At 40.5% G+C, this 24,303-nt stretch overlaps 1 protein-coding gene across 11 annotated transcripts in view; it reads left to right on the top strand.

Moving 5' to 3' along the window:
- Positions 1-24,303, top strand: part of abi2b (abl-interactor 2b) — a 33,224-nt gene that overhangs the window by 3,926 nt on the left and 4,995 nt on the right. Inside the window, exons 2-10 of one of the 11 annotated variants that reach the window (XM_040051784.1) lie at positions 3,190-3,357; positions 3,801-3,977; positions 4,760-4,777; positions 6,321-6,424; positions 10,828-10,974; positions 13,554-13,678; positions 13,921-14,127; positions 22,292-22,456; positions 24,115-24,198. In XM_040051784.1, the coding sequence (XP_039907718.1) occupies positions 3,190-3,357; positions 3,801-3,977; positions 4,760-4,777; positions 6,321-6,424; positions 10,828-10,974; positions 13,554-13,678; positions 13,921-14,127; positions 22,292-22,456; positions 24,115-24,198 (1,195 nt within the window). Of the gene's footprint in view, positions 1-3,189; positions 3,358-3,800; positions 3,978-4,759; positions 4,778-6,320; positions 6,425-10,827; positions 10,975-13,553; positions 13,693-13,920; positions 14,128-22,291; positions 22,457-24,111; positions 24,199-24,303 lie in introns of all 11 variants that reach the window. The other 10 variants (XM_040051785.1, XM_040051787.1, XM_040051786.1 and 7 more) reach the window with 10 other exon arrangements.

Raw genomic sequence — 24,303 nt, 5'->3', positions numbered from 1 at the left:
TCTGCGTCTTTAAGAAAACACCTTGAAAATAACTCATCATTATTAAAGTAGCTGCTTATGATTGAGAGGGAAAAAAACAGAAATGAGTAATCTGAATATTTTATGACTCTAAAATGCGCAGAAAAATTGGTTAAAAAGCCTTTAATCATTGCTAAAAGACTAACATTACTTGTTTAAATCTAAACAAAGGCAGTGCTTGATCACATAGACCAAATTACAGCTGCAAATTGCCACATTTGAGAAGCAAAAATGCTTTTTTTTTTTTTTTTTTTTTTTTTTTTTTTGGTGTCTGCCTTTGCTTTCATTCACACCATTATGTGCTGGCTTTGTGCTGCAGCTCGACCCCGCATGCTGCGCTCGGTGCAGTGTCACGGAGGATTAAGGAACACAGTTTCCCAGCAGAAACATTAGCCGATCCATCTGCCCTTTGATGTTCCTGTCGACGTGCCCACGCTGTGCCCACGGCCAATCGGCTGCCTCCGAACACTGCTTTCACGCCGGCTGCAGCTGTTTTACCTGCTACTCACTTCACTGCCGCTAAGCTCTTTTCTCTTGCTTCACTACAAATTTGCTTCTTGGTGCTGAAACCTTTTGCTCTCCATCCTGCTGACACTGACTGCATTCAGGCTCCACTTTTTGTGCACTGCTTTTTGTGTTGGGATGATATTTTCTTTAGCATTGAAGTAGCTCTAACCTCTTTAAAGCCTTTTTGAAGTGCTCATGTGGGGATTTATCATTAGTGGGTCAGCACTGAGTTAAATGGTAACTATGTGCCGGGTTCAACATAACCTGTAGCCCCATTAAATCGTCCTTCATAAGGTGTGTTTGGATAATTACATGGAAAGGGGTCTTTTTAGCTGATCCATCCACTGGGGCTTGTTTTTTTACAAACCCATAGCTCAGCTAATTTGGAATCAAGTTCAAATGAAAGCCGTCTGTCTCTGTTCACCATCCTCTACTTGTGCAGAAGGCTGTGTAGCCTCAAAGCTGAGGTGCAGGTTCTTCCTGAGGCTGTGAGGTTTGTGTTTGTAACCTCTTGTATGACAGTAAATGAATACTGAATAAGAAGGTCCCAGATTAATTTCCAGCCTGGGAACTTTCTTTTGAAGTGTGTGTGTTCTTTCTGTGCTTGTATCGTTCTCTTCTGATAGTCCGTCTTCCCCACAGGGGCTAAATTATACACGTGAGGTTAAATGGTGATTTCAGCCACCAGTGGCTGTAGGCTAAAATGTGTGTATAGTAGGGCTGGGCCATATCATACCGTTCACGGTAATACCAGTATTATGTTGGGCAACGATAAGAAAATGAAATATCACGATAGAATATGGGTAAAACGCGCATGCGCAGTGCTTCTGTTTCCATATGCACATGGCGGAAAAAGCTGGCGGCGACGGAGAATGAGAAAGGTGAAAGCAGATCGTTGAATGAAACAGATGAACTAGAATTGGTTTGTAAAAATGCTGCAACTTGATTGGTGTGGAACTGTTTTGGCTTTCGTCCGTCAGATACACAACAAAGCACTATTTTTGGTACAGCATGCTAGCGGGCCGTTGTTATTACCGTGTTTTTTGGAAAATACGGCACACTTAAAATCAATCCTTTGATTTTTCTGAAAATCAACAGTGCCCCTTATAATCCCGTGTGCCTTATTTATGAATTCTGGTTGTGTTTACTGACCTCGAAATGATTTTATGTGGTACACGGTGCTCGAAAATCTGTCAGATGTTTTAGTACGACTTTGCTAAGCTACGAAGCCGCACCGCTTGATGGATTGTCGGAGCATTACGGTTATCGTAGGCAGGCGCCTCGCGGAGTGATACGTACTGTGCTTCAACATAATATTACCGTATTGTGTGTGTATAACCTCTTTTTAAGTTTTGTGGATATTATACATGGTTATGCTGAGGATATGTCGGCCAATTTCCATTGGAAATGCCTTTTGGTTAAACTGTCAGCAAGGAATTTGCATTTCCACTGTTACATTTTTATATAACTTTAATCCACATAAACAAAAAAAAAAAAATCTGCTTGTTTAAGTGAAAATACATTGATGTTTTGTTTTTTGTTTGCACTAATAAAGTTGTGGAGTTGTAAGTATTTTGTCTAGTGTCAATTATATTGTCGGTTATATCGTTATCGCAAATTTTCAAATGTATATCGTGATAAATATTTTTGGTCATATCGCCCTGCTCTAGTGTATAGATGTGCAAACAGTTGCTTGGTTTGCATGCTGACATTTCGGCAAACACTTTCTGACTGGCGGCAGGGTCTTTGAAAGCACTACGTTTTTAATTACTTTGTTAGTGTTATTCCTAAACATTGTTGTGTACTTTTTATGGACCAATTTTACAGAATTAACAGCCTAATAACATCTTTTTTTTTTTCTTTGAAGAGATGCTGGCATTATAATAGACATTTTATTTGAGTGGATATCACCTTTAGCCTATAATAATATGTATCTTGCTGTTCCTGCTGCTACAGTAATCATAAGGGCACTGATGATAGTACTTTATGTTTTGTTAGGAAAACGGGAACTATGTTACTGAAATGCAAAAACACAAAGAAAATGTAAAGAAATGAGGACTTTTGCACAATATTGTAGTACTCATTACAGAAAGTGATGTGAAAAGCAGAACATCTCTGTCTGTCTCTGACGGTTTAGTCTTCTTATGTTTCTGCACTTGCAGAGAATAAATGTGCAGATGTTGACTGCTGTTCTTCCTGTAGAAGCCAAGCCGACTGGAACAATCCATTTATATTCTGCTTGTTTTTGTCAGGGATCAAATGCAAACACAGTCGTTTCAGAGATGCCAGAACCCTGTGGGGGAACCAGTCGTCTGCTGCAACCTCTAATCTTTGTAGCTGCCCACCCTCATACAGCAGGCTAGAAGTAGCCCTGGAAGTGTGTAAATGCCCCCTGTGGGATTTCCTCTGTGTTTTGACATGGCCCTTGTCTAAACTGTTAGACTCATCTGAGTACAACAAGCACTACAAAATATGCAGGAATCTTGTAGTGTAAAGGTGGCCCACTTAAAGTCCGCATTTTTTCAGAATGTCCTCAGGTAACACAGGCTGTGTTTTCCCCTCTGCTCCCTCAGTTTTCATCACTTTGTAAAACCTGCATCGTTTGCTTTCCATGAAATGCAAATCGTGTCTTTTGAAAGTCAAATATCCATTTCTCTTCTTCAGTCTCCAGACAAGCAGAGGGCGCTGGAGGAGACCAAGAACTACACCACCCAGTCTCTGGCCAGCGTAGCCTACCTGATCAACACGCTGGCCAACAATGTCCTGCAGATGCTGGACATCCAGGCCTCGCAGCTCCGCCGCATGGAGTCCTCCATCAACCACATCTCACAGGTGAGGGAAGTTAAACAAATCAGGCTTTTGACTCACCTGCCAAGAAGGAACCCCCTCCATCAGTTCTCAAAGCACAATTAACAGTTAAATATGGCCTTTTAATTCTCTTTGTCCTTTTTCTATTGGGTATTAAGCACTGTGTAAGCCTGATTAATGAGGTTTTAATAAAGTTTTACTATCCAAATGGACCAGACGCTGATGTGACTGTGTGGATAATGAATGTATAATTCAGTGTATCTGCATTGCAGGCAAATATGTGTGCTGGAGCTGCATGCTGGATCGAAAGATAAAAGGGTTTCAACATGCAACAGATACTTCAAAGCAATCAAAACCCTAAATTATGAAACACTCTGAAACACCTCTTCCTCCTAATAAAGTCTTGGCAGGCTTTCAGGACTAAATGTTTTAATTTTAAGAAATGAAAACATTCCTCTCATCCTTAGACGGTGGACATCCACAAAGAGAAGGTAGCACGGCGGGAGATCGGCATCCTCACCACCAACAAGAACACGTCCCGTACGCACAAGATCATCGCCCCGGCCAACCCTGAGAGGCCTGTGCGATACATCCGCAAGCCCATCGACTACAGCCTGCTAGACGACATGGGCCACGGAGTTAAGGTGCTGATTCTGGTCTTTTTCCCTTAAATTTGGCCAAAAGTAGTCTTAAAAAAGTCACCAACCACACGCCAGTTTATAAGAGTGATGTGATTATTTTTATATTTTATATTATAAAAATAATCACATCACTTACTTAAATACTTAAATACAATACTTAAATATTGATTTAAGGGATAGAATTTAGTTTATATTGGTATTTTTTTGCATGCAGTACTGTCAAATACTTAACTTTAGGGGTCAAAAGAAGACCATGGAAATGTGTTTGAATGTCGGAATTAATCCAGGCTGCTCACTGATGAAAGTCTAAAGATAAGCAAAGGACTTGTAGAGGTCATGTTCTTTATTATTAGGTTTCAATGGTTTTCAAAGTCAAGAAATCTAAGAAAAAAATCAATGACTCAGGCTTTTCACATGGACGGGAAGCCAGTGACGGCCAGGACATTAAGCCTGCCACCTGCAGCTGGAAACAGGCTTTTCTCATAATTTTATGTTTAATAAAATCATGGGAGAGGCTGATTCTTAAAGCTTTGTTCCTGCTGACTTTCTGAACAATGACGAGCTTGTTTATACAGAAAACCAAAGCGCTGGCTTTCAACCTTACGAAGGTCGAATTCCTCAGATTTTAAACACTAAGCTATTGTTGGCCGGATCTCTCCAGCTCGGCTTTGTGAAGCACAAGCTTGAACAACTGTTGTTTTCCTCTCCTCCTTCACACACTAATCACCTGATTTCTTCTCTCTCTCTTTATGCTTGCCTAACTTTATCTTTGTTACCAACCGTAGTGGTTGCAAAGGTTTAAGGTAAGATTTCCAAAGTAAGAGCCCCAAACAAGGAAGGGCTTTTTGTGATTTGTGGATGTTTTGTATTGTTGTGTCTGTGGTTTCTTTTACATTTTTGGTTTGTTTGCAGTTAAAAATGTGTTTGCTTACAGAGATTCAGATTATATTTCAGAAAAATGCTTTAACCTCCTAGGACCTGGCGTCCACATACGTGGACATCACATTTTGGGTTATTTAGAGTAAAATACTCAATTTTGCTCTACAAGGGCCTGATATCCACTTACGAGGACATTATACTGCTACTGTTCTATCAAAATTTTAAACGAATATCCTCATATGTGGCTCTTATTTTTCTTAAAATCAAAAATAAGGTTGAAAAAAAATCTGGTAATTCTTTATTTTTACATTCATCGGGCCCCAATATGCCCAAATATCAAAGAGAAATTAAAAATGCATGTCGTGGAAGAGTTCGTGTCTTAGGAGGTTAAAAATGAACTTGTGAAAAATCCTTTGCTTGTCACATTTTTAATGCACAAAAAAGTAGAAATATCAGTATTCGCTTCATGTTGTTGTTTTTGGAAATAAAACCTGGAAAAACCTTTTAAAGATGCAAAATTTACAGCTGGTATGAGAGGAAATGCAAATGCATTACACCATAATTTGGAGCATATTTGCATCCATGTGTCGCGTAAACTGCAATTTATATTTGATTACTACAACCACAATTGAATCACAACAACCAGCTTTGTATCATCAACACCAACTGTTATGATTTTATATTTTAGTTGATGATGATGATAATAATATTGTGTTACATAGGAGAGCCTAATTTGACTCTGACACTTCTGTTATGCCTTTCAACAGACTGACTTAGATAAGCCTACTGAAGGCCGTCTCCCTGTACTTTGTCGTGCTATGACTAAAAAAACCCCAAACTTTTATGTGCTTTGACCTAATTTAACATTTTAGCAACTTTTAATTTGAATTTGTGGCAATTTGTGAATCTGTGACAGAATGTAAAGAAAAGCAGAAAGTTTCAAGACCTTTATTATCGTTACCCAACAGAAAGCTGGTTGTAATGACCAAGTGTGCAAAGGCAAAATCTATCCATCAGCACTTCTAAAACCAGCCAATTAGCATGTAATATATTTTCTTTCTTTTTAAACTGCTTCAAGTCTTAGTCACCCACATTTATTCAGCATTCATATATTATCTATACCTAAGCACTTTATCTAACATTCACACAATCACACTCATACTCGCTGGATGCACCTCCTCCCAATGCCTCCATGCAGCCGATGCAAATTCACCAACCTTCTGATCAGTAGATGATCTGCTCTTACCAACTGAGCCTTTGTGTGGACGATGGAGATGAATTCTTGTTACTTGGGCAGATGTTGTTACCTCCTCATGCTAACCTAACCTGCCTCCTATAGGAGGGCTGTTGATCTTATCTTCTAACTCTCATCACAAAATAAAGGATAATTTGAAGGTTGACAGCTGTGTAAGAAGTCTAATGGTTAACCAGCAGATTTCTAAACCAATGTCCACCTACCTGCTACAGGCCAGCGCTCAGAACATGAAGGCCGGAGGAGGCGGACTCCCTCGCACCAACCCCCCCACACAGAAGCCCCCGAGCCCACCCATGACGGGGAAAGGGACGCTTGGGTATGTAAGCTGTGCAACCACCTTGGTGTGTGTTGAGACGGACGTACGGCGTGCAGAGTCGGTTTTGGGAGGGTAACGACAAGGCCTGTCATATGGACGTGGTTACTCCCAGTTTCATCATCGTTCCTTTACCTCCTGGTTTAATTGGTCTCTTCAGGGTGGTTTCAAATCTGTTTTAGGGCCAGTTCACATTACAGTGCTGTTCTGTGCTGCTGAGACAACCTCATTTCTTTTATACAAGAAATATTTTTACATCAAGCTGCATGCTGAATTTTGGATTTGTTAGGGTTTCTCGCTCTCAGACATGCACCATGCATCTTTTAAATAGGTTTCCCTAAATTCTAAAGGGGTTTTTTTTTTTTTTTTTTTTTTTGTGCAAGTGTGTTAAAGTTTGCTCTTTTTGGGATGCTTAAAGTTGTCTTTTGATAATCTACTTGATATGAATATAAGCAGCAGTGTTTGCAAAATACAAGCTGATGTCTGTTCACAATATATATATATATATATATATATATATATATATATATATATATATATATATATATATATATATATATATATATATATATATATATATATATATATATATATATATATATATTTTCTTTTTTTTTTTTTTTTTCTTTTTTTTTTTTTTTTTTTTTTTTTTTGGTACCCAATTTAATACCTGGCTTTTTTCTTTTTTTCTGGCATTCAAGACCAGAACAAGGATTTTTAAATCCCTTATTTTAGGAAAAGAAACTTTATATTTTGGGGTTTGTAGAAGAAGAGATTGGTTTGGTATTGGTTGTCATCTAAAAAAAAAAAAAAAAAAAAAAAAAAGCTCTTTTATTCTATTTTTAGTTCAAACATGTTAAACTCCTCCTGACTGAAATTAGATCAGACATCAAAATGAAAAAGCATCAAATGGGAAAAACAAACAAACAATATTTTTAATTTTAATTTCTATCAGCTTCACTTTAAGAAGACAATTAGCTGCGTTAAACCCATCAAATCCTGCCTGCCTAGCAGTACAGATACATGGTTGATATTAGCCTATTTTACCCTGTCACTATTTATATCCCAGCACTGGTGTATGCATGCTGGCTGATGAGTAAAAAGAAACTGATGTACTTACATGCTTAACTAATATTTTCCCAACTGATTGATATAAATTATCTTTGCAAAAATAAGGGGAAAATATAAAATTAGAATAAAATACAGAAGATTCAGTTGAACAAAATGGAAAATGTACAAACGCCGACCTTCTGTCCAAATTCAGCTTCTATATATAAGACCTGTGGTACTTTCGGTGATCGTCAAGTTGAGTACAAACAACGTACATTTAAAATGACACAAACAAAATTGCATTCACAAGGGGGTTGCTGAATACCAAAATCAACAGGGATTTATAACAAATCTTTTATAAAGTTTGTACATGTTAACAATCACTTCATGTGTGACGATCTTCGTGCAACTTTTCATTCAGATTGGCCGACCCATTAATGAGGAAGTAAGGTACATATTATATATATTGCACTGCATTATCTATACAAAAGTAATGATCATTATGATCACAAGGTATTTAAAGCTAAAAAAAATAAATAAATCTAAGTGTAAATCATACCAGCTGTGATCCCATTATTTCTTAAAGGCATCTTAAAAAGGAAAAAAAAAAGTAATTTTTTTTTTTTTTTTTAAATCCCGGATTAGCCCCCATTCTTATTGCATTTTTTTTTTCTAGTTTGCTCTGATAATGTAATTTTCAACTGATTTAGTCTTTTTCCAAAAATGTCTTTTTGAGGCATCATCATTATTTTAACTATAAAATGTATCTTTCAGCTCATATCTTGTTCATGCTGCTAAGTAATTACAGTGAATGTATTTTATCTTAACCATTAAATTGAGCACTATCAGCCAGATTTAGCCATACGGGCAGGCTGTGACAGGTTAATGGCTTTAATAGACTTTAAGTTTAACTGTATAATGTAGGTGTAGTTTTGGAGCAACTTTAATTAGAGTATCACGTTTCACTGAGAGGTTTTGTGGTCCTTTCTTAGTTTTGGAGTATTCTAATGTTATGTTCTGTGTCGGAGCTCATGGAAGCTGCAGAGGTGTTTGGTGTTGTCTGTCTTGTGCCTGACTGTTGGAGGTGTGTTTTATCCCACAGGAACTCTGCTAGTGCACCTCATTATGCTGTGTGTGTATGTCTTACCCTTGGGACAGTCCTATGTATTATGTGCTGTTTGTGTTTCTGTGGAAAAAGTGTGTGTGTGTGTGTGTCTCCTTCTGTCCCTTCAAGACGCATGCCAATCAACCACAGCTCCAACCCTCCATGACGCACCTTCAGCCGCAGCCTGTGGCTACAGGCGGACATCCTCTGTGTGATTTTTAATTTGTCGCCTTCTCCTCTGTTACTCAACTACCTCAGTTTTCACTTTGAGTTGTGTGTTTGTGACCCAGCTCGCCCACTCCTGGCTGCCCCATATTCCTCATAGCAGCGTTTTGCCATGGCAACAGTGCTCAGAGATGGGTCACCCCACTGTGTCAGCTGGGAAATTTACATCCAGCACATCTTATTGCAGGCCCAGATCAATAAAACCTCAGGGTTATGTTTTTGCTATCCCTCCCATGTTAAAAACTGATCATCATAGAGCTGCTGCTGGCTGAAAAAACACATTTCCAGGTTTTTATTCAAGGAGTTTATAGTTCAGAAGATGTGGGTGGGAACACTTGGGAACACTTTAGGGATTTAAACCTGTTGCTCTGATTTTATTATTTTAGTTCCCTTGAATAATTTCATAAATTCAGGATTGCTTTTGCTAATTTACACTGAGAGTCTAAGTGTTGAAGTTACTACATAACTCAGGAATTGTTGCTAAGTGACTAAAATTATTGAGTGGCATCATAATTTCATACAGGAATACTTTTTTTGTTTTGTTTTTATCATTTCATGAAAAAAAAAGTATATAAACACAAACTGTACTAGCAGTAATACAGATTTTTGTTTTGATTGGAACAAAGAAAATTTTAATAATTCTTAAAAAAGGTTTAAATGCTAGCATCAATTTAACATCATGAAACAGATGAGCTTGTGACTCCATAACACTGTGATCCATGAAAAATACAGTCCCTTTTAAATATCTTTGAAGTTAGTGCCAGCAAGATGGGGAAAAAAACAAGCTTCATCTCTCATTGATCTTCATCAGGGGTGTCAGACTCAGTTTTTGTAATGAGCCACATAAAGCCCAGTTTGGTCTCAAGGGAGCCAGGCCAGTAAAGCAACTGCACCATAAACTGCCTTTGTTATGTAAACCACAAGTAAACTTTGTCTTTGAGTGAACTAGGGGCTCTATAAAAGCACAGTACAGCTACTGTAGAGTTTTTAGAGCCAAACAGATAACGTGGGTTTACTCTTTATGATAAGAATTGGAAATGCTTGTCACATTTTCACCCTAGCATAATGCTAGTGTAACCTAACCGTGAAAGGCAATGCACTTTGTTCAAAAGCTAAATATATATAAAAACTAGATTGCAGTTTGCCTCTGGTGGCCCATGTCTTGTCATGCTTATTATATTTAACTGACACTAACCTGAAACTAGCTCGTACAACGTTTGAAACTTGCAGTCAGTCTACTATAGTTTTGTAATGGAATGAGGTTGAGCAACAAGGTCTGCACGACAACAGTTGAACTGCAAAATGACATAAGAACTCAGTAACTTTGGTTTTATATAGGATACAACAGTTGGAAACCAGTCCAGTTGGTTCCCCTGTTATAAAGAAACTAATTGCAGACAGGTTGGAGACTGACTCGAGTTGATTGCAAACTTTCACCAACCTGTCTGGGAGTGATTGCAAACAGTTTGAGTCGGACTGTGATTGTTTGCAGACAGGTTGCAATTGTTTTGTGATTTAATGTGGTTTTCAAATGCAAAAAAAAATGTAATTGCAATCAATGGGCAACCACAACCACGTCCTGTTTTTATCCTAGTGTGACTGAGCCATAAACCACAATTGTCCAGCTGTAACATAGATACATTTTTACGTAAGCAATAAATGTCTTATAAATCAACAAATCAAACATGTCAGTAAAACTAGTTTTAGTTGTAGTAGTTGCTTGATTTCATTAAGTGCAAACAAACTCATGGTGTATCTCCTTGGGAGTGTGTTTTTCAGCTGACAGCAGCCACGTCATTTCTGACTTTGCCCCCCTCACCTGTGGACCCCAGCCAGCCCCAGTGTTTCACCACCTGTCATCACCCATTTTTTTTTATTTTTTTTTTTATTTTAAGTTTGCACTTGTTTGTTTCTTGCTCTCCTCCTCCCTCTCCCCCCTCCCCTCCCCCTACACTTCTCTATGGATGTCCTCCTTTCTCCCCTCCTCCCCTTCCTCTCGACTCCTGTCCTCCTGACCCTCTCACAGGCGCCACTCCCCCTATAGGACGCTTGAGCCGGTGCGTCCACCCGTTGTCCCTAACGACTACGTCTCAAGCCCGACGCGCAACATGGCGCACCCCCAGCAGAGCCCTGCACGCACTGCATCTGTTAATCAGAGGAACCGCACGTACAGGTACCCCCACCCCACTTCCCAGCATGCCTCTCTACACTTTTTAAACAAGCCCCCCAACCCCCTTTTGCCCCACTCTACTTGCCTTTTCTTCTTCTCCTCTCCTACACTTAAAAATGCGAGCCAGCTTCTGAGCACTTTCTCTGATATGACACCTCGTTGAAATTATAACCACTCTTACTTCCTAAAACTCACGTCCAGGCCCACATCAGCAGCTCCAGCTCCCAGAAGAAGCCCAGACTGACACATTATTTAGAAACCTCACCTGTTTGCTCCCCTTGCTGCTCAGATAACAACAAAGAAACAAGCATGAGGTAGAGATGCAGAGCTTTATTTAGCTTGGCTAGACACAGGTTCCTATGGTAATAGTCATTAAATAGGCAGCGTCGCCCCCACAGTCCTGTCAATCCACTGTCAGCTCATCTCCCAAGATGAGGCTTTTTCATGCCCAACACGGAGTGATATTCTTAGATCCACCCTGCCTGCCGTCTCAGAAGTAAAAGCAAGAGGGGTTTTGGGAGGGGGAAAACAACATGGAAAGTTTCGTCACGGTGTCCCATCTGTTGGCCAAACGTTTCAAGTATTTCTAGAAATGGGAAAACTTCCCCGACTCTCCTCTCTGCTCCACTCCATCCATAGCTCATCTTCTTCATCTCTCAGCCATGCGCTCTCCCGCCTGTCAACAGAAAGTCTGCCCCATGTGTCATGATCTTTCCTGCTGCTTTTACGGCGTCTCATATCTGTCTTTGTCCCGTGTTGCCACTGCGTCACCTGTGTCATGTGTTCCTGTGAAGGCTTCCAGCTGCCCCCTCTTTTTCTTTTAATATTGTCACTGTCACATAGTCATTTCAAAGGCATACAGCTCACGCTAACACATCAATGCTCTTGAGGGTGCTACATTAATGAAGTGAGTTATTAAGAACACAGAAAAGACAGCTGAACTGTGTGTTGCTTGAGGCTGGTTGCAGATTGAATATAAAACTGTATTAGAGAGGTGAATTATTTATAGATCTAAATTTCACTTGGAAGTAAATGATGTGAACCTGGGAACAATGTCAGGAACTTTCAGGAAATGTCTGTTGTTTTCCTCAAAGGATTAAAAATCAGCCGGGTTCAGTGTAAACAGTTACTCCAGCATCTTTTCAAGATTGGGATTGGGGATCTGAGTTCGACAAAACTTTACAAGACCAACACTGGTGTGTGTGTGTGTGTGTGTGTGTGTGTGTGTGTGTTTGCATTTTTATATGTGTCAATATTTTATTTATTTTTTTAGAAAAGAAAGAAGTAGAGGTTAAAAAAACAAAGCACCATGTGATATCCTGAGTTGTTGGCGTTCCTATATCGCCATGCTAATATTGGTCACTGATTAACATTGCAACTGACCAATGATGCTGTTGTAGCATTCATTTAGCATTAGCCCAGAATTTAGCTAATGCTATTAAAAGCTGTCACTAGCAAAGCAGCAATAGTAACCTTAATTTGGCCACAAACCTAATTTTATAATGTATTTGGTATAAAAGGTTGATCGGGGGAATTTTTTTTTTTTTTTTTTTTTTTTTAACTACAGTAAACACTGTATTCAGTTCTTGGTCTCAGTTGTTTTTAGGTCTTAATGATTGTAAAATTAATCTTTTAAATAAAATAAAAATATAAAAAGAATAAGAAATTAGCATATACTCGAGGGTGTGGTTACCCTGTGATTGACAAGTTATTTTGTTATGAGACAGCAGATTCATCACTCTGTTGAACAGCACTTGGCTGCACTTAAAAAAACAAGTTTAAGTCTTGTGTTCCTTCATTTTTTTTAAATTTTTTTTTGCAATTACTATGCAGATTTTTGTCATAGTCAACAACTGACTCATCCTGCTAACAGTGCTAGCCAGGTGGCAAGTGGTAGGTGATCAGCTGGACCCTTTTTGTTGGATATTCACATCTGGAAAAAAAAGCAAAATTTCAAATTCTTTGATTCAGTTTATGATGCACTATCTGGTGCCCCTGGACACATCATCAGTGATGTAACCTGGGGTCATTGGGGGTTTTGGGTCTTTCAACAATCTCTCTTCTGACAGAGAAGACAACCTGGTGTCTCCACCTTCCCCCATGTGAAGAGAACTGTATCAAAACTGTATTTCAAAGACAAGTAGATTACTTAACAGAGGCTAGAGCCATCTTTTTTATACAGTCTATTTGCAAGTGCAAAATCGTTAATTTAAAATCATAACTGAGACCATTCACGCGTCTTGTTCACAGCACGGTTTTTGCCCCTTCTTGAGTAGTTTTGTACTTACACTCAAAAGTTTACTTTTGAGTCCTTATACCAAAATATCCTGCTGTCAGTATAAAGCACAGACTGTCACTTTTCCACGCGTCAGTAGTTCTCAAAGTTCCTGACTTTTGTTCCTGTGGCTCTGTAGTTGGGTTAAAAAAAAAGCTCCATACTGGTTTCAGGGCAGACTGCAACCATGTTACATGTAGGCTGTATTATTTCCTGTGATTGTGAAGAAAAGGTGCAGTTTTTTTTCTTCCAATTTCTGCTGGTGTGTTTGTTTGTGGACTGACACGTTTTGCCGACCCATCGACAGCAGTGGGAGCAGCGGAGGCAGCCACCCCAGCAGCAGTCGCAGCAGCAGCCGAGAGAACAGCGGCAGTGGCAGCGTGGGCGTGCCCATCGCCGTTCCGACCCCAGCCCCGCCCAACGTTTTCCCAGGTAACCCTTTTTTTGTCCCCCTTCGTCTCTTCTCTGAGCTGCAGGACCTTATTGTGACTGAAACGTACTAACTACACTAATCTTTGTTGAGTAATCTGGGAGTACTGCTCACTCTGGCTTTCATTAGTCGAATCGGTGTGCACAAACTCTGGATTGAATTTCTCTCCCCTTCTCACCCTTCTCTTAACCTCCCTCACTTATCTTTCCTCCCCCTTTGTATCCTTGCACGATTCCCCCTTCAGGTTCAGCCCCTGCCCAGTCCAACGCAACCAAACCTCCCCCAAACACTGCCACAGCCCCTGGGCCCCCTTCCTCTTCCCTAGACGGCCCCCCACAAGCCCCCAATCCCCCTGTAGAGATCCCGCCTGTACCCCCACCCCCTCCCCAACTCCCTGCCTCCACGGTACCTACTGGCACAGGCCCTGCTACTTATGGCAACCCTGCACAAGGTGAGTGCGACTCCCTCCTCACCCCCTGCACGCCCTCCATCCCGCCTTCCGTGACGTGCTTGTATGATCCCAGTGTGCTCATTCATCACCCTAATTTATTTAGTCATTTATTTTTTTATCTGGAAGTCTGAATTAGTTCTTGAAAGATTTTAAGATCTAAAATTTGTTTCTGTTTAAATTTAGAAATTCAACCTGTTGAATGTTTTTAATGGCAGGAAAAAAGGATTTATTGTACCTGCGATTACACCAGTCATTTTCAAACTACAGGTAGCTGTGCAGAAGACACAAAAAATGAAGTTATACCGTGGACCTGAATACATTTCATCATAAAAGCTGGCTTAAGCAAATAATGATTACAATAAGTAGCAGAAAATAACAAGCAAAACATAAACAATGATAGTTTATTTTTTACTCCATAAACTCTATTGTTTCCCCCGTGGTCCACCGAGTACCTGTGACATCTATATTTGAGAGTGATGAGTTTCTGAATTTCTTTGTGGATAAAGTTGATCATGTCCGTATGAGCATTGGTTCTTCAATACCATCTGTTTGTGTCTCTGGGCCACCTCCCCCTCATTTACTGTCAGTGTTTAACCCAATGACCATACGTGACCTTTCACTCCTGCTGGATAAAATGAAAATTACCACTTGTGCAAATGACATTCTACCTGCTGGGCTGTTTAAAAATGCTCTCCCTGTCATTGGCCCCTCTATTGTAGAGATATGCAATGCCTCTCTTTTAACAGGTGTGGTCTCTACGCTCTGTAAGCATGCTGTTGTTGAGCCGATATTAAAAAAGAGCAGTTTGGATCCAACTCAGCTTAAGAATTATAGGACTATCTCTAAGCTTCCATTATTATCGAAAATTCTGGAAAAAGTAGTTGCAGATCAACTTACCACTTTTTTAGAAAAACATGAAATTTATGACAAATTTCAGTCAGGTTTCCGTAAAAGTCACTCAACAGAAACCGCATTACTTAAAGTCTCTAGTGACATTATGATGTCAGCTGACTCCGGAGCATCCTCAGTCATGGTTTTGTTGGACTTGACATCTGCCTTTGACACCATTGACCATACCATCCTGATTAACAGGCTCCGGGACGTAGTTGGTGTGTCTGGTCTGGCTTTGAAGTGGTTTCAGTCATACCTCTCCAACAGATCTTTTAGTGTTTTTGCGAATCGGTTTATGTCACATTCTAAAGATCTGACATGTGGGGTACCGCAGGGTTCAGTTCTGGGTCCTATTCTTTTTCTTTTGTACATGTTACCTCTAGTACTTATAATTAGGCAGTTCCCTGAGGTGTCTTATCACTTCTATGCTGATGATATTCAGCTCTATTGCTCTTTTAAGCCGATGGAAGTCCATAAACTGTCCTCTTTAATTAAATGTTTAGCTTCCATTGAACAGTGGCTTGGTGACAACTACTTACAGTTGAACTCTGAGAAGTCAGAAACATTAATTATTGCCCCCGACAACCAGATATCTCTAATCAAACAGCATCTTGGTTCTCTTGGCTCATCTGTTCACCTGAGCCTCAGGTACCTTGGTGTGATGTTTGATTCTGCCATGTCCCTAGAACAACGGATGATCTGATATCCTCGTGTTGGTGTTGTTCCCAGACCATCATGAAAATGTTGTTCCAGGTTCAACATTGCAAGTGACCAATCACATTGTTGTGACGTTATTCTTTTGCGCGCCAAGCATTTATGAAATTCCAATCTTGCAAGGACAATATCAATTCTGCTTACTGTTTATTAAAGGGTTACGGTTAGGGTTTGGGTCAGGGTCCGTTGATCGGCGGACAGAGGCGGTTTCTCGCAGCTTAAGTACAGTTTTTTGTTTTACGCCGGTTTTTCCCGAAGTCGCAAAAGTATGACGTCACAACATTCTGATTGGTCACTTGCAATGTTGATCCTGGAACAACATTTAGTATGATGATCTGGGAACAACACCAACACGAGGATATCAGATCGTGCTAGAACAACACTCTCGCCAGTTAATTAGGAACTGCCTTTTTCAGCTAAGAAACATCTCCAAACTGCGAACTTTGCTGTCTGAGTTAGAAATGGTTATTCATGCTTTTATTTCTTCTCGCTTAGATTATTGTAACAGCCTTTTTCTTTGTTTGAGGAAAAGGAATCTTGACCGTCTCCAGTTAGTCCAGAATGCTGCTGCAAGGCTTTTAACTAAGACACGAAAAAGAGAGCACATTACACCAGTGTTACGTTCATTACACTGGCTTCCAGTACATTTCAGAATTCATTTTAAAATCTTGGTACTGACTTTTAAAGCTTTGAATTGTGATGCCCCTGCTTACATTTCTGATCTTTTAGAACCCCACGCTCCCTCTAGCAGCCTGAGATCTTCTAATCAAAGGCTGTTGGTAGTCCCTCGAACATATTTTAAAACCAGAGGTGATAGATCTTTTAGAGCGGTGGCCCCCAGGTTGTGAAATGCTCTCCCTCCATCATTACGTTGCCTTGATTGTATTTATTCTTTTAAAAAGCAACTTAAGACTCATTTATTTAGATTGGCTTTTAATTAATAATAAAACACAGCACAAATCTAATGTATTTTATGTATTTCTGTTTTATATTACTGTGAAGCACTTTGTGGTTTTTATCCTGTGAAAAGTGCTATATAAATAAATTGATTTGATAACAATTTATAAACAGTTGAAATACAAAATTATACACGACAGGATTCAGATGAATGCATTAACTAGGATACGACCACAACTATTACTCTCCCTCAATGAATACAGTAACTACTGCTGCGTTCCCTCAATGATAACAAGTAGTCAAGTACAACTAGGTTCCCTTGACGATGACTACTACGACGATGTTCCCTTGACAAGTACTTCAACGACCACGACATTGCCTTGACGACTACTACGACAACGACATTCCCTTGACAACTACAACGATGAATTCATTCCCTTACAGCTATGACAACTACATTACTTAGACTACAAAGACAACTATTACATTCCCTGAATGAATACAATAACTACTGTTGCGATCCCTAGATGACTCTGCTAGTCTCCATTCACTTGATAACTACAAAAATCCATTAGTCTTCATATTGTCCAACTCAGTGTGAAGTAAAGAAGAAGTTTCTGCTGTAAACGGCTTTGACACTTCTGTAAGCCAATTTATAAACCGCAGTCACTTAGTCTCAAGTACTTTTAGTGTGAAAGGAATGGACAGGAAGAAGTCCTTTACACAAGCGGAAAACAAACTAATACTAAGTTGAAATGAGCAGTTTAAACTGAACACAATGAATATGTCAGTAATTTTAAGAAAAAGGCAGATAAGGCTTTAATGTTTAAGCTGGTACCTGATCATTTAAGTTGCTTAAGAAATGCTAGAAACAGTGAAGTGGTTATACGTGTCGAATGAATTCTCATGAAAGCTGTAAATTCCCAAAGATTTTGTATTTAAATTCAAAACTTGAGTGAAGTTTAAGATGATTATCTTTCAATATAACTGCAGTTTGTCTGGCCTGTTCTCTGCAAAAACAAATTTGAGTGTTTTATTTTAGACCTGGCAGTGATGCCACTGAAGTACTCAGAAAACCGAAAGTGCTCTGATAGGTGGAGCTGCATTATTTTAATTTGATGGTCTTCTATTCAGGATGTAGACTGGATTTAAAGCTCTGATGAGCACTGCGGTCGTTATTAAAAAGAAACTCTCACCTCATAAGGGCTGCACACATGAATTAAATATTGACTGCAAGAAATGAATTTAAAGAAGATGAGTGGGTGATTTTACTCAGTGTTAGAAAATACTTGTAAAACAGGTCTTTGACTGCACGTCTTTGCTGTAGTCTGTGGAACAGACAAAACAAACAAACTTCCACAAGTCCTGTTTGTGTGCAGCTCTTCTGCCATCTGCCTCCAACTTTCCATCATCCCGCTGCTGCTGCTAGATGCTCCACTCGTCCTCCCTCTCAGCCTCTCATCGGCCTCCAGCATCTCTGTCATGATGATGTTCTGATATTTAATGCATGAGCTGTGTGGTGATATGCTTTCTTGCTGTGTTTGTTTATTTGTTCTTTTCTTAATGGTGTCCAGGGCCCTATTTCAGGAAGCCGGTTTAGAAAACTCAGAGTGAAAAACGATACTCAGGGTTGAGTAACCCCGAACTGTCCAACTCGGAATATTCGGTTTCAGAAAGGCTGATAACAAGTAGTTCAGTCAACGCGGAGTTGCTTTAACCCCAAGTTAAGCGCGCGCACGAGGATACATAAAGCCCTGATTAGTGGAGCACAGATTAAGCGAGTCACCATGGAGACGGAGGGAAAGAAGGCGCGGTCAATGTATTTTACAGCGCTTGAGGCCGAAATTCTGATGGCAGCATATGCCGATAACATGCAAATTCCGCGGAAAAAAAGTAACACAGCCTCAGCTGCAAAAGAAAGGGAGCATGCATGGCAAAACAAAGCCGACAGAGTCAATGCGTGAGTGTTAATTTAAACATTGATCTAGGGATTTCCAACACGTTATTTTATTATATTATATTTTATTTTTTATTTTATACATTTGATTTTGTGATGTGATTTGAGCGCAGGTGCAACCCAACAGGCCCCAAACGTTCCTGGCAGCAAGTAAAAATGAAATATAAAAATATAGCCCAAACAGGTAAGGTGTAATTGTATTATGAGCCATAGTGCTTGGTCTGTTTGTCCGATGTAAATCAATTGCAGTTAGAGGCTACATTACTTTCCCCTCTGTAAGCACTTATTGAAATTATCTGAGCACATTACAAGTACATATTTGCTTACTCTGTATGCTCAAATGTGACCCGTTATAGCCAACAGAAAAAAAAAAGCGGAGGCCCGATAAACAGGTGGGGGTCCTCCACCACCACCACCACTCACAGAGGCTGAGCAGTTGGCTTCCACATTTGTGATAATGTTGGCAGCATCACATATGATCTTCACAGTGCAGAGAACACAAATTAGCATCCATTACTATAATGAAATAATTTGTTAGTTTGAAATGCTACAGGGAACTATGTACCTGTACATTAATGCTGTGGAAAGACTTCCTGTTCACATAGTCCCCTTCATTTACTGAAGGAGCAATGATTGGAATGTGAGTGCCATCTATACAGCCAATCACGCCTGGGAACCGTGAGAATAAATGTAAAATTTAAGAAGTAGTTCAAGTATCACCACATCATGAATTAAGTTTTGTTCATCCTGATACCTGCAATTTTGTGGCATCCCTCTTTGATAAATCTTGTGGGTCTATGACCGGGGAACACCACAAACGAGTACAGGAGACGTTTCAGTGCAACTGTAACATTCCTGACTGCCCGACAGACGGTAGCCTTGGAAACGTGCTCAGCGTCACCAATCTTATACAGAAGCTCCCGTTTGCAAAAAAACCGAAGTGCAATACAAATAATATGTACAGAACTGAGAGGATGTCCGCGATGTGTCACATGAGCAATATTAGGCCTGAGGATGTTATTCAAATAAATTATAGATTGTGCTGAAAAACGGTAACGTTCACACAGGAAATCATCAGGAAATGATAAAATGTCCGAACGCGCTCTAATCACTCTCTCCCGGCGGAGAGCTCTGCGGAGAATTTGGGCTTCAACATCTACTGGCTCTTCAAGGGAGGGGCACGCCATGTCTGACACTTCCTACAGTCAGGTTTCCGACAAAGAGGCGGAGAACGTCAGGGTTAGTTGAAGCTAACCTGCTAGGGGGCAGGTTAGCTTCACGGAGTGTGTCGTCATAGTAACTCACTCAGAATTAATCTAAACTCGCTTTGTGAAACCGAAAACCCAGAGTTTTCGTTAACTCAGGGAATACTTACTCAGAGTTTGCACTAAACCAGCTTCCTGAAATAGGGCCCAGGTGATTTGTTCTTTTGTTTTTCTGTGGCTGGATGTTGTAATTATCTGGAAGGTGGAACTGCTGTTACCCAAATGTTAATATTTGAATTGGCTCAGAGAGAGATTGGGGACAAGTTAAGGGACGTGTTACTCAGTTGTTTTTTGTTTGGTTTTTTTTTTGGGTTTTTTTTTTCTCCTGACACTTTTCATTTAAAGGTGAGATGCAAAAAAAAGTATAAAATGCTAAATTTTCTAGTCAAAGGAGCTTGCAAAGAAAAGCGTCGGGACTTCTTTAAGTTACTTGAAGACGTTTCACCTCTCATCCGAGAACCTTCTTCAGTTCTAAGGTCAAATGGTGGGGAGTCCCAGATATAAACCTAGTGGGAGTATCCCCCCACAGAGGGACAAAAGGACCCCCTGATGATCCTCTAATCGCCTGAGCCAAGGTGTGAAACTGGGTGTTGGTCACAATCAGCCAGAGTTTTGGGTGAGCTCATTGTGAAACCTGGCCCCACCTTATCATGCGAATTCCTGAGGTCAGATGGCCAGGATGTGAGTGGGCGTTAAGGCATCTGGGGAGGGAACTCAAAACTGGATTATAGATGGCAGACAGTTGGTGTCGTAAACCACCGCCTCTGTTCAAAGATGGTCGCTCACAGTGGACATAGATGGCTTCTTTCACCCCTCTATCAAACCATCTGTACTCTCTGTCCAAAATGTGAACATTGGCATCCTCGAAAGAGTGTCCTTTATCCTTAAGATGCAGATGGACTGCTGAGTCTTGTCCTGTGGAGGTGGCTCTTCTATGTTGTGCGCTTGTGAAGTGGCTGTTTGGTCTCTCCAATGTAGAGGTCTGGGCATTCCTCACTGCACTGTACAGCATACACCACATTGTTAAGTCTGTGTTTTGGAGTTTTGTCTTTCGGGTGAACCAGTTTTTGTCTGAGCGTGTTGCTGGGTCTGAAATGCACCAGGATGTCATGCTTGGAGAAAACCCTCCTGAGTTTTTCTGATACACCGGCTACATAGGGGATGACAATGTTGTTGCGTCTGTCCTTCTTATCCTCCCTCGCTGGTGTCTGATCTTCTTTTCTGTGCCTCTTTGCTGACTTTAAGAACGCCCATTTAGGATAGCCGCACGTTTTGAGTGCTTCCTTTACATGCGTGTGTTCCTTCTTTTTTTCCTTCAGGCTTAGAGGGAACATGTTCTGCCCGGTGGTTTAGGGTCCTAATTACACCAAGTTTGTAATTAATTTGTAACTTGGTGTAAAACTTGGTGTAAAAAGGAATGCCCAGACCCCTACATTGGACAGACCAAACAGCCACTTCACAAGCGCATGGCACAACACAGAAGAGCCACCAGAACAAGACTCAGCAGTCCATCTGCATCTTAAGGATAAAGGACACTCTTTCGAGGATGCCAATGTTCACATTTTGGACAGAGAGGACAGATGGTTTGAGAGAGGAGTGAAAGAAGCCATCTATGTCCACTGTGAGCGACCATCTTTGAACAGAGGCGGTGGTTTACGACACCAACTGTCTGCCATCTATAATCCAGTTTTGAATTCCCTCCCCAGACGCCTTAACGCCCACTCACATCCTGGGCCATCTGACCTCAGGAATTCACATGATTAGGTGGGGCCAGGTTTCACAATGAGCTCACCCGAAACTCTGGCTGATTGTGACCCACACCCAGTTTCACACCTTGGCTCAGGCGATTAGAGGATCATCAGGGGTCCTTTTGTCCCTCTGTGGGGGGTCACTCCCACTAGGTTTATATCTGGGACTCTCCACCATTTGACCTTAGAACTGAAGAAGGTTCTCGGATGAGAGGTGAAACGTCTTCAAGTAACTTAAAGAAGTCCCGACGCTTTTCTTTGCAAGCTCCTTTGACTACGATTACCTGGATGACTGAGAACCTTCACAGGCTAAATTTTCTAGTTTCACCTGCTGTTTTTCTGTAGAAATTTCTGCAGAAAAAAATAGAAAATTTGTAGCAATTTAGCATTGAACCAAACCATTTAAGTATGTTTGGCTCAAAACGAAGAAATGTTAAACTTTGCAAATGGAAAAGGTGTGATTTCTTTTTTTTATTTATTTATTTTTTGTAAAACTGCAAAGTTTTGATACAAAATCCAATGAATTGCTCCTATGTGGCTGTTTAAAAATAGAACTTGAATAGATTGTTGTTGTTGTTCAGAGCTGTATTCTTCTAATAAACTTGGTGTTGTAAGACAGCAGCATGATACTGCTGCCTGCACTCCCAGACTTACGTGGCTCTCTGCTGCCCCCTGCTGCCGTCTTCTCTCAGGTGCTCCTCAGTTCTACAGCATGAACCGCCCTGCGCAGCAGCCTCAGAACCCTCCGGTGGGAGGCTCCCTGCCATACCGCCGACCCTCGTCCGTCACTGGTCAGCCCAACGTGACCCACAACCAGAACCAGCTTAACGGGGGGCCACACTTTGCCCAGAACCAAGGTAGTGTGTGTGTGTGTGTGTGTGTGTGTGTTACTGTTTGATTTTTGGATTCCTATAGATAAGATTTTCATTCCCTATGAAGTCTGAACATAAAAAAAGTGTTAACATTATTCTTTGTCCTATAAATAAAGGTTTGGGCCAATGGTGATGCAGCTAATGGTTCTGTAATCAGTTAAATTGCAGACAACCTTCTAGTTAGTTGTTTTATTTATTGCTATATAAAATAGTGACTTAGGTTAAACACAAAACTAAAATATATTTGGTAGTTTAAGGCAAATAATCACACAATTTTTCTTTTAAGAATTGATCATTTTCCATATATTGATGGATCTTTGCAGCTCTATACATATATACACACACACACACACACACACACACACACACACACACACACACACACGCTAAAAAGGAGGAGGTGAATTTGTCTTTAACTTAAATAGACCAACCAATATTACACTCTGGCCACTTTATTAGGTACACCTTTTCACCTGCTCATTTACAAAAATATCGAATCAGCCAGTCACGTGGGAGCAAATCAGTGCATTTAGCCACGTAGGCAGGGGTTAGGTGTCCTGGTGAAGCTCAAGCCAAGCATCAGAATGTGGAATAAAAGTTTAAGTGACTTGAACATGGCATGGTTGTTGGTCTGAGTATTTTATAAACTGCTGATCTGCTGGGATTTTGCAGCACAACCATGTCTAAGCTTTACAGATGATTGTCTGAAAAAGAGAAAATATCCAGAGGGGAACAGATGTCTGGGTCAAGATGCTTTATTGCGGTCAGAGGAGCATGGTCAAACTGCTTCAAGCTTCAAACTTGTACTTGAAGGACTTGGGCTCTTCTTTTAGAATACAGGCGGCGGGGATTAGTTACTGGTAAACTAGAGAGATGGTTTAAAAAAAAATGGTAAAATGAAATCTTATCTGTGCTCTGCTCGTGAGCACCAGTGTGTGAGCAGTGCATGATAAAGCTGCATTATTATCTCTGTTTCACTCCAGTCTTATCTGCTGATTTAAACTTCATTGAACCTTTTAGGTTTTGTTTTTTTTTGTGGGGTTGTCTGCATTTTCTATTAAACCCTCGCCTGTCTGGTTTTGTAGTCTGCCATTTCCCATCTGCTTCAGCGTCCTCAGCGGACTTCACCTCCTCACCAGCTCTCTGTCTGAAGAGCTGCTAAGTCTTTGTGTCTGCTGCTGCTGTCAGTCCTGCGATCTTCACCCATCAATTATTCCTTTGATTAGACTCAGACGCTTGTCTGACAGCCAGATGAAGAATGAGGACTTTAGGGCTCACATCATCTTCCTGATTGATTGAAGAAACATTTGGATCATAACATGTCTGTGAAGCTCTCCAAAACAGTTCCATCTTTTAACATGTGACAATTGCTTTCTTTCTTGCCAATTCTTTGTGAAAATTTTAAGAGAATCCAATTTTATTTTCTTTTTTTCACTTTTTGGTTAATATTTTTTGGCATTTCATTAATAAATGTATAATTAAAGTAGCTGCAGGCCTCTGATGAGAACTCTGTTCTTTACTAAGTGTTCTTTAACTCTCTGCTCTGGTCTCTAACCTCTTCCTATTCACATCTGCCACCTTCCTCTCTCTGGCCCCGTCCCCTCCTCCTCCTCTGTGTATTGATTTCTGATTGGTGATAGCAGGCCCGCTCGTGCCCCCTCCCCCCTCCATGCAGATCACCCCTCAGCTGCCTCTGATGGGCTTTGTGGCCCGTGTTCAGGAGACTAGTAAGTGGCCTTTAGCTCTTTGCCCCCTCTGCATGACCTCCACTCAATCCCCTGTAGTGTGCTGGTGTGGGTGTCTGTGTGTGCGTTTTTGCGTTCTTGTTATGT

Source organism: Simochromis diagramma, unplaced genomic scaffold (assembly GCF_900408965.1).
Source record: "Simochromis diagramma unplaced genomic scaffold, fSimDia1.1 OVJJ01000107.1, whole genome shotgun sequence".
Classification (NCBI taxonomy): domain Eukaryota; kingdom Metazoa; phylum Chordata; class Actinopteri; order Cichliformes; family Cichlidae; genus Simochromis; species Simochromis diagramma.
The sequence above is the reverse complement of the archived record's forward strand: the minus strand, read 5'-3'. Positions and strand labels throughout refer to the sequence as shown.